This window comes from Bidens hawaiensis, unplaced genomic scaffold (assembly GCF_021521415.1).
Source record: "Bidens hawaiensis isolate Kalapana, Puna unplaced genomic scaffold, B.hawaiensis_p1.1 tig00028074_1, whole genome shotgun sequence".
Classification (NCBI taxonomy): domain Eukaryota; kingdom Viridiplantae; phylum Streptophyta; class Magnoliopsida; order Asterales; family Asteraceae; genus Bidens; species Bidens hawaiensis.
Window position 1 is genome coordinate 101105 of NW_027494569.1, and position 11778 is coordinate 112882.

Here is an 11778-nt window from a genome sequence, read left to right on the forward strand (position 1 = left end):
CATCGAGATAATAAGACTAAAGGTCTTAAGCCGGATTGTATATCCGACTAATAAAAGTTATACTCGTACTATAGGTGCGAGATAGCAAGAAAAAGTTACGCAAGGACGGTGTTGGAAACCGATCCCGATCAAAGGTGAATACGCCCCACTTTTACAAACTTGTTTTCAAATAAATAAACGGGTTATTTGTAAAACTTTACATGAGACTAAGTGTCTCTAAAAACATTATGAATAAGAGTAAAAGCCTAGCCCTCAGACTGTAGTATACGTTTGTCTGGATCCTTACATATGTGGTAAAATGCGGTGGGCACATCGCACCACGCCTGGTCACGACCTCCAGCCACGATGGGCCGAACCAAAGTATGTTCGAGCGATAATGGCCTTGTGTATATTTATGGTACCTAAGTACGTCGGGACACTGCGGTGTCTTGCTGGGGTGACCTAGGTAGAGACTCGAGTTTATAATGATATTGTTTTAACTTTGTTATTCCTAAGCCAAGATGGGCCGAGGCACGCGTAACCCTCGAGGGGTCGCAAAGTAAAAGAAAATATTTTCACGTCAGCATATTCACCAGCATTCGTTGCTGACGTATTTTTATAACATTTTGCAGGTAACCAAGATTAGAGTTAGAGGACGAAGGCTCAAGAATCCGATGGCTCGGATAAATTTTGTTTAAATCTTTAATATGATGCTTTTGTAAAAACATATAAACAAGTAAACCCAATCGAGACTTTTTGTCTCGACTTTTGAAATGTAAATATTTTACAACTTTAACCCTTATATTCTAAAGTCTTCCGCTAACAATCGTAACTTTGATTTATTTACAAATGTGGTACCAACTATCGAGTCACACGTCTAGGCCCAAGATGAGGGTGTGACACTAAAGTTCAAAACCGCACCACCGCTTTCTAATTCGGTTTAAAATTTTCCGGTTCGTTTTTTTTTGGTTTTTCCAGTTTCGGTTTGGTTTTTTCGGTTTTGTGCACACCCCCAGCCCATACGCTTGGAATGTAAGCGTATGGAGTCCATTCGCTTAGACTAAGTGTCATACGCCTAGATGCTGGTGTATCGCAGCCCATTCGCCTGGTGTTTGGTGTATGGAAGTTCATTCGGTTACTAGAGAGCACATGTGCTCATGATGTGAACGTGTGTTAGGCCATTCGCTTGTGAGACATCCTCATACGCCTAAATGGTCAGTGTATGCGGTAGGGCCTATGAACAGGTGTTTTCAAGCAAGTTGGCCAGAGATGTTCGCCGTTTTGGTTAGTTTCATACAGTTATCATGCCGAATTCTCTTTAGAATGATAGGCCGTTTAGAGGTGCACATCAAGACGGATCGAGTTTAATCGTATGCATGTATGTGATGTTATTTATAATGTTAGTGTAATTATACCCACATGTATATATGAATGTGAGGTGAAGTTTATTTAATAGTTTTTAAAAAATTTTGTTTCATCTGAACTTATAAATATACGAAGAAACGAATTTAAGTAGTTTCTAAATTAGATTTGTTAAATATAAATGTAAGTTAAGTTATGCTATGCTTGTCTCCTAATTCATTAAAAAAATCAAAAACCAAATATGCATGCAGTGATTTAGTTAGATGATGAATCGTTTCCAGCTTCCCCGTGTATTTTGCGTGTGTCCACGTCACTTTGACGATTTGTATCAACTATCAAGTGATGGGATATGCGTGGGAATAAACGGTGGCTGACCCACGTGGATCAAGTAAGCATTGTCCAGTCATTGTCCACCCTCATATTTTATTAATTTGGTTGACAGACAACACCTCCCTTAAAAGTCTATTTGAGATCGTTTTTATTACAATAAAATTATCCTTTATAGATGTTCATATATTCATCACAACTCACAAGCATTAAATAAGTTGATTCAATACAAAAATGATTGAGGCGTTCGAGTCCCAGGTGTGACAAAGAAGAATAGGGGTTTCAGTTTGGTCATGGATTTTCTCACATATGGTGGTTGGGTCCCCTATATTCGGATAATGGAAATGAGCGGGGTGGGTCAGCGACTCGTTAGTAATCCAAGTTAGTCATTGAAAACAATAAGAAAAAATAAATGTGAACAATTTTAATTGAACATATACGAAGAATAAGTGAAAATGTCACATAACAAGCATCATTGCATATGCTAAATTTGACTTCAGATTGTTGATGTAGCAAACTACTCCAATTTTAACTTTTAAGATGGACGAATGTTTGATGTAAGCCGAGGGACTCATACCATATTACACTAGACTTTTTGATTTTAACTATTTGTAGCTAACATTTAAACAACTAAACTCGTGATTATAGTAGTCGATTGAACTAAACTCGTGTTATTGCTTCTTTATTTTTCATGTTTCCTTCTGTTGTCCTTTTATTTGTTTTAACGGTAATTTAATCTACTTCCAAAATACTTTATAAGAAGACTAAAATCTATAACCTCCAAGAGAAAAGGCATGATGGTATATAGATTTTAGTATCGTCTAAAGGTATCAATCATGTTAAACATGCAACATATTGGGATTCTCATGTGGTGTACATTTCAACTTAGGTGCATATAAATTAATAATATAAAAAATTTGATGGGCACTACCCAACCCAACATCTCTAGACGTATATTTATATATAGCCAAGTGAGAGCATATAACGCACACCTACCTATTCTTATTGACTTCTTCGTCCTCTTTTCAGCTTCCGTCGTCTTCGGTTATTGTCACTCTATACGTCGTAAAAAGCTAGGTTGCTGTATGGCCGCTAATTCGCAAAGTCGTGTACTCGCGAGCTTAGGGAAGCGATTTGTCAGCCACGTTCGAACCTCATCCGTGGTTAATCCGAATCTCATTTTCAGGTATACATGCATAATTCACAATTATCTCACTTATCATTTTGTATTTGTCTCTCTGTGTGTTAGCATGATTATAGATAACTTTTCGGAAGAGTGATTAAAACAAATATATGATTCTTAAGTGAAACTAGTAAAATTACCTGAGGCGCTACTGTGACAAGATATTGTTAAAAAAAACTTAAAATCCGTAAGATTGATTTTAACGATTTGTAAATTAGTATTCATCCTGTGTGTAAAAAATCACGTCAAGACACTGATAAAAATTAGCAAGTTGAAACGTCTAGAATATTTAAAAAGAAGATCATATTTTAAAGGTCGAAATGATAAAAAAGTAAAAGAAAACGAAACCTTGAAGCCGCTTTGATAGCTTATACGTTATCACACGCTTTGATAGCTTGTAAATCATAACCCACAACTTGGTGTTTAATGAAATTTAAATGTAGAAAGATAATTTCATAAACAATATGAGTGTGTGTGACATGAATCTGATTGGGCACCGAAAAGAATTTAACTTTTATTATCTTCATACGTTTTTATATATGGTTCAATAAGTTATAATATCTTATAATTTATGTAAAATTATCATTTGTTTACAAATATAACATTTGTATTTAATTAAATTTACATGTTGTTACATATAATTATATATTATGATTTTAAATAAGTTCCACCGTGTGTAACACGAGTACTAATCTAGTATATAAGGGGTGTTTGGGATTGTTTATTTTCACCAACTTATAACTTATTAACTTTTTGAGATGTAATAAGGTGTTTAGGATTGCTTATATTGTGAGAGGAAAAGTTCTATAAGTTACACTTTTATAACTTATTAACTTAAATGAAAAGTTATAAGGAAGTAAAATAAGGAATCCCAAACACCCTATAATAAAGTATAAAATTGAAGTGTGTAGATGGTAAGTGTGAGGGCGTAAATGTAAGCAAAAAAGAGGTGAAATTGTATTTCTAAAACAATCAATTATTGATTACTTGTATCATATACGTACTAATGTTATAAATCGGAAACATGCACCGGAAATTATATATAGATAGTTCTCGGATTAATTCTCGATCCTTATACTTTCACACTCTTCGTCAATGTTATAAATCAGAAACATGCACCGGAAAAATGAGTAATTAAACGACCCCCGAAACGTGTAACGTTTAATATCTCTCCCCAATTATTGCGAAAGAATCAGAATTAATTCTGTTGAAAAAAATGATTTTGTAGCTCAAAAGGTTGAAAGATGAAAGCGAACGTGTCAGAGACTTTTTAGAAGGATAAAGTGATGCAGGGGCCATTTCCATGTCCTTTAGCTGGTTTCCATCGATAGTGCCTTGTACTGGATAAGTTCTGGACCATATGTTGTTTACTTAGATAGACCTCAGTCAGATGTAACATGTTTTTTACAAAGTGAGATTCGATTGAAAATGATTATATATATATATATTTTGCTATTTTTAACAGGTGGCCAAGTTAACAGAGCCGGTTACATCCACGGCTAGAAAACAAGTCATTTTCTTACAAAAATTTTCTACAAATTTCCTAAAGTAGTTTCAACAAATTTCCAACAAAAAAAAATATCAAAATAGTTTGTAGGAAAGTTGTAGGAAGTTAACAACCACATGTTTTTGTAGCAATTTTGTAAGAAAAGTTGTTGGAAAACGGTTAGAAACTGAATTTTCCAACAATTTTTTTACGAATTCACTTGTAGAAAAACATATCTTTTTCTAGTCTCAACGTTTTTTTGTTAGAAAACTGGATTTTCCAACAAATTTTTTACGAATTCAGTTGTAGAAAAACATCTCTTTTTGATTAAGATCTTAAAATTTTAACAATCCAAATAGCCTGGTTTGTAATTAAGTTAAACGAGTTGAGATCGATTGTCACATATAAATATAATTTTCTTATGTGTTCAGGAAGGCGGTGCATGTGTCGGTGTATGACAAGAACATAGACGATCAGGTTCGTCCATCATTGGTCCCAGAAGAAGCGCTTACCCAAGCCCAATCAGAAAAGTACTGGGCCCCGCACCCAAAGATTGGGGTTTTCGGGCCAGCACATGAGAAAACCCTAGATGGATCCGAGCCAACAGTGCATGGTTCAGTGCTGGAGGAGAAGACTTTCTTTCGTCCACTCGAGAACTTGGAGAAACCGGTTAACACTTGAGCCGGACTTTATGAGTAGTAATTTAAGGAGGCCTATGTAAGGTTTGGCTTGTTGGTAGTATGTGTAATAAGGAATAAATGGTATGTCATATGGCAGTATATGTGAACAATCCATTTTGGAATTTTGCTTTATGCACATCTAATAAATATATTGATATCAAATACCAAACATCATAGCAAATAATCATTATAAACGTGTTTTATTTAACACCTAGTAATTAAGTTGGCAGAAATAGCATGTATCAAAGTTAAGGACCAACACGTTCATCCACGTCTAAGCATCATAATAGTATATGTATCATAATAGTATATGATGGTGTGTCACATGGCTTTGTTACATGTCTTTATTGTCTAGCACAAGGTTATCATCATTACATTATTATATCATAACTCACGTGGACCAAGTCCTCAAGGGAAATCCAACTACCACTATACATATAGTAAAACACTTTTACTATCGTCTCTTTCAAATTGGCTCCTGGGAAAGCATTACTACTATGTGGCTTGTGATGTCATGTACCAAGCTTTGTATGCTTTATTTATAGGAATTAATTACAGTTTGCGTTCTTATGCTTTCATGCAATCTAATAGCACCAATTGACAAGAATTGCTTCTTCAGCTTGAAAATCCAGTCGTATACTTCTCATGTTGAGTTGCTAAGTTCGCATGTTGAGTTGCTAAGTTCGGTAGCAAATACTACTTGATTTCGTTGCATGGCTGCAGCTTGTCAGTTGTGTTTTGAAGGCCTTTGTGAGATGTTGCTTGGTGATTGGACAACACTGTTTCGATTTGTGTCTTGACAGTATTCTTTAGCAAAATGTCCCAACAAGTTACAATGGTAACATTTTAATAGATCTGTCAAGACCTACTCTCATTTAGGCAAATTGCATGGAAATGGTCTTCCATTTTTTACATAAAACATTTTGCCTATAATTTTTTCTTTTAGAATAGCAGCTTTTATATAGCAAGTCTAACAAGTAGCTAGAACCAATAGTACAGCCAAAATACAACATAAGGCTATGCGTAATGGAGGGGCTACAAATTGGGGCGTTTTGCGCCGTGTGGCGCCCAGTCAGCAAGGGGTGAGAATTTGTTTTTAGGGTGCAATGATGTAGGGGCTACAATAGTAATATATATATGTATATGTATAACACACACTCATATTAATATAATAATAATATTTTCTTCTTCCTTTCCGGCGACAAAAACATCCTGCCCCCGCCCCTTTTCGCCCCAATATCACCCGGGGGGGGGGGGGGGGGGAGATGTTCCTCCATAATTCCGCCCCAAATTCGTCCACTTTCTCGCCCACTACGTTTTGCCTAACATAACAACAAAGACTAAACTAGAGCTCACCCACTACCAAACCCAACTACCATCAAAATCACACCATTTACTCCACTCCATAATTTGCAAGTTTGCACGATGTTTAATCCAAGAAAATGTGCTCACCATGATATTTTCCAAGATCTTCTCCACTCTGAACATTCACCCCTGAATATCTTTGTATTTCGGGCCTGAAACATAAAAAATCTTGTGGGCTTTTAAACCGGTTTTCTATGAAAATCGGCCGGTTTGATGTTCCATAAAACCGCTCAAATATACCAGGTACAAAATGTCGGGCTTCTCACCGAAATCCGGTTAAGCCGTTTGAATCGGCCGGTTTAAACGGTTTTTAAAACACTGATTCATGGATATATTATCATTTATCTAGGGCTGGTATGTACTTGAAGAACCTTATTTGTCACACGGAAAAGTATACATGGCTATATCAAAAGTTATAAGCAGACCTATATATTATCTTATCGATAGTTACAAGTGGGCATGGACTAAAGATTTTGATTTTAGATACACAATGTACATCAACCGGTACAATAATAAATGTGTACAAGCAAGGTTTACTTATTTGTAACATATTTGTGTAATTTAAATTATTTAAATATATAGTTTTAATATAAATTAGACAAAATGGCAAAACCCGTTCTTTATGTTTTTACGTTTTTTCAGTGGTCGTCCTTTAGCAAACTTAATGATAGAAAACATCCTTTATGTTCAAAAAATCTTGCACGGTTCGTCCTTTTCACTAACGAGGGTTAGTTTTCCTCGTTAAATCCAGTCATGTGCATCTCATGTGAGGGCAATTTAGTATTTTTACCCACTCAGGGGTTATTTGTGTAATTATCTTAAATGTTGGTCTTTAAATAAATAAAAGTTTTTCTCTTTTAAACCCATATTCTTCCCTGAATATTCATAACCCATCATCAACACCACAACCAAACACCAACCAGTGCACCACCCACCACACATCATCATCATCATCATCATCTCAACGAGAATCGAAACGGGCTCGAAGGGTTCGAACCAAAATGGCTATGGTTAGGATTGTAACACCCCGACCAAAGGCGGCGGAACATGTCGGGGCGCAACGTGATTGGACAAATACACAAGACACTATTTAAAGTAACAATATTTTATCAACTCATTTATTTCATAAATCAATAATCAACACATCTCCTTCACAAAAACAATTTGAATACAAGTAACAATTATATTGTTCGTTATACTAATACCCTAATAGTCTTGGTAACGTTTTTCATCAAGTCCTCGAGTCAACAAAAGTCAAACCTGTAACATTTCATAAAATAAAGTTTGTCAGCACAAAGGTTGGTGAGCAATTTATAAGTTTGAGTATATAAGTATATAGTAATAAAAAGCCACAAACTTGTATACAAAACAATAAATAAAAGCTATAAACTTGGATAAAATAGTTATCGCTAAACAAGTTAGCGACACCTAGCTATAAGGGGATGCCAAATAGTCTAGGATTTTATTGACAAATGCTAAACACATTAGCACCACCTAGCTACAAGGGGTTGCCAAGTAGTCTAGGATTTTATAGTTATCGTTAATTGCATTACGTTAACGACACCTTGCCATGAGGGGTTGCCAAATGGTCTAGGATTTATAGTTCCACCATCCAAAAGCAATAAACACATAAGCATGTAAGCATAGAACACCAAATCGAGCAATTATTTAAGTAAAGTATACAATCACGTTTGTGGGTTTAAATATACAAGTAAATAAATCATTTAGTTTGATAAGTATGAAATGTCACCCAAAACGAACGATGGAAAACGGGGTATGAAAGTACTCACCTCGATTGACGAATTGAGAAACTAAGAAGTGATCGACATATAGAAAGCTTGTGAACGAAACGAACGAATCCGACTTAAAAGCTAATTGAAAACGAATAAATAATATATTAATGAACTTGAACTTTAGTTGAAACCACATTTGAAACAATAAACGAGAAGGTTGGGTTGTAAATCGGGTTACCGGTTAATTTGTTAGCGATTAGGGACTCGTACCTAAATAATAATTTAAAATATAATAATATTATTTTATTTGGGTTTTTAAATAACTAAACCAATATTAAGTAGAAACAAGACTGGTATTAAATCAAGAGTTCGGTTTTCATAAAGTGGATAGATAATAAAGCTTATAATGATGTTATTAATGATAAAGATAGTAATGATAATAATGACTAAAAAAATAGGTTATATATATATATATATATATATTGATGTATACAAAAATATACATATTTTTAGCATCAAATAATCTCTAAAAACTGCAACTTCTATCGTATAATATTGTTAAAATAACTACTTATCATGTTAAAATATATTTTCAGGTGAATCCAAGCCTCAAACGAAGAAACGAATGAAAAACCGAAGAGAAAACAAAAGAAAACAGCAAAACATGGGGCTGTGCTTCAGGAAACATGGGGCTGTGCTTTCAGGAAACATGGGGTTGTGCTTTTGGAAACACGGGGCTGTGCTTTTTGGAAACACGGGGCTGTGCTTTTGGAAGCACGGGGCCGTGCTTCTGGTCACTTTTCAGAAAAGACAAAAAAATCTACAAGAAAAGACAAAATAGTGAACAACTGGACACGGGGCCGTGCCTACTTTCCAGAAACGACAAAAAGAATTAGCACATGTCACTAAAAACCACGGGGCCGTGCCTACCAACCACGGGGCCGTGGCCACGTCACTGAAAAGACAAAACAAATCTGGCACATGTCATAAAAATGCACGGGGGCGTGCTCATCAAGCACGGGGGCGTGCCTCACTCTCCAGAATGCCTATAAATATTGGCTCATGTTGCACTCATTTGGTGTGCCTTGAAAAGATTTATATCCGATTCTCTCTTATAAAAACACACACTAACACTCACTTTGGAGATTTAGTGAAGAGTTTGAAGGCTTGGAGATCATCACCATCAATCATCATGATCAACAATCATTACCATCATTAAGAAGAAGGATTCATCTACATTTGGTTAGATTGTTCCAAGTTTAATCATGTATTTGTTACTATCAATCATCTTAATGTTTATCATCATACTCATTATGAGCTAAACTCGTTTTACCATCTAAAATCTATGAAGAAGCTTTGTTTTACTTGATAATTAATCAAGACATGTGATGTAGTCTAGTAAAGTACATTGTTATATTACAATTATCTTTTGATGAGAAATGTTTCACCATCTTAAATCACTAATTCAAAGTTGGTGGTTGTCAATTCCATTGGCAATCGTTCATGATCGATTCATGTTGAAAGATAGAAATACTTTGATACATTATCGAAACATGGATCCTTATATTGTACTTAGAAATGATGAGATATAAGTTATGATGTATTTTTCTAAACCTTGGTAATCTGAAAATGGCTTTGCTTAGGATATCAAATTAGTTAAAGAAGTCATATGTTAACGGAATGTGTAATTATAACCTACATAAATCAACCAAGGGGAGGTTGTGTGATGAACTACAATCACCCGAAGTTGTTAGAATTGGTATTTGAGAAATCGAAGTCAATCCTAATCTTTCTACTTTACGAAACTACTTGCCAACTTAAATTGACATCATTGAGATGGTATGACATTAGGAAAGGGTGGACTTTAAAATGCGCATGCTATCTCCTTAGTGCCAAAGATGCTCAATTAAGGTTTAAGGAGCCATCTATCATATATTGCTATGGCAAGTTTATCACATGTCCAAATATTAATTATCAATGTTAAAATGGAGTGGATTCTTGATCTTAGATGGTAACCTTCGCATAATTGAAAAACTCGTTTAGAACTTATTATCTTGGTCACCTATATATCATATATAAGTATTTATATTTTATAAAAGTTCAAAAATTAACCCAAAATGATTAAAACCTCCGATTAAAGTAAAACGACGGTTTATCATTAGAAACATTTGTGTTCACGGATCGATACTTGGTTCTTACCAATACTATTTTACATATACGATAGGTACACTTGCCTATTTTGTGTGTGTTTAGTCTTTGTAGAAATCACTTTTATAAATTTAAAACACGATCTTGTGCAAAAGCAAATCATTTCATCCTTTCATATTTAACTGCACGCGCATCACCACATCAAGTTGTTGGCGCCGTTGCCGGGGACACGGTTCGTTTCTAAGAACGATCCAAGTTTTAATTTAATCATTGTCTATAATTTTACAAATTTTTAACTGCTATTTTATTTTATCTTTATTTTTTTTAAATACTAAACTTTATAATTTTACGGCTGGCCTACTTTTTACCTTTATTTTACTTTTTTTTTACCTTTACTTTAGCTTAATTAATTTAGACCTTAGTTTAGTTTAAAAATAGCATAGCATAACTCGTAGTTTAATATTAGACTAACCTTTTAGACTAACTTTAGCTAACTTTTACTTTAGTGTTTAATTTTGATTTGGTCCCATGTATGTCCTATACTTTTGAGCCTGCGCTTGTTTCTCTAATTTCTGAACCGGAACGACTCTTTCGTCGACGAACTCGTAAACGGACTACAGAAACCCCAGAAGCAATCAAAGACGAATCAGTAGACGCTACCACATTAGGAGAAAATCAAACCGAAGAAATGATGGCGGCCCAGAACAATGATCCGAACATGAGCCAGTATGCCAAGCCAACTCTCGAAGGCTATGGCAATGGAGTGGCTCCACCCGAAATTACCGAAAATTTCGAAATCAAATCTAGCACCATTCATATGGTGGAAAATTCAGTTCAATTTCATGGTCTCCTAGACGAAGACCCTCTTTCTCACATATCTCGATTTCTACGAATCTGCGGAACCTTTAAAATCCAAAACTTTTCAGAAGATCAAATCAAACTCAAACTCTTTCCTTTCTCTTTAAGGGGTCAAGCCTTAGAATGGGTAGAATCCCTTTCCTCTGGTTCCATCACTACTTGGGACCAGATGGTTGAACAGTTTCTCCTCAAATATTTTCCTCCCGATAAAACTGCCAAATACCGAGCCAGCATTACCGGATTCCGGACCGATGATGACGAATCGTTACACGCAGCATGGGAAAGATACAAAAGTCTTCTAAGAAGATGTCCACATCATGGACTGAGCGTATGGTTACAAGTACAAACTTTCTTTGACGCACAATCCAGTCAAAACAAGCAAGCCATCGACCCGATTGCTGGTGGAGATCTGGGATCCAAATCACCTAACGAAGCATTTGAAGTCCTGGAGAAGGCCGCAAAGAAGAGTTTTGCTTACAACCCACCAAGATCTACACCTACACATAAAGGAATACACCACGTTGATTCCAACACTCTTGTCACAGCACAGCTTGAAGCTCTTTCTAAAAAATTCGAACAACTTCAAGCCGAGCTATCAAAAACTAGACTCACCTGCGACACTTGTGGGGGAAATCATAAGACGAGTGGCTGTAAACA

General features: G+C 35.4%; 1 protein-coding gene across 1 annotated transcript; it reads left to right on the plus strand.

Annotated features, from left to right (window-relative positions):
- Positions 1-2661: 2661 nt before the first annotated feature.
- LOC143576344 (late embryogenesis abundant protein At5g17165-like) lies at positions 2662-5077 on the plus strand. Its single transcript, XM_077060451.1, has 2 exons — positions 2662-2854; positions 4769-5077. The coding sequence occupies exons 1-2, from the start codon at positions 2754-2756 to the stop codon at positions 5016-5018; spliced, it is 351 nt and encodes a 116-aa protein (XP_076916566.1). The 5' UTR covers positions 2662-2753; the 3' UTR covers positions 5019-5077.
- The last annotated feature ends 6701 nt before the right edge of the window (positions 5078-11778 follow it).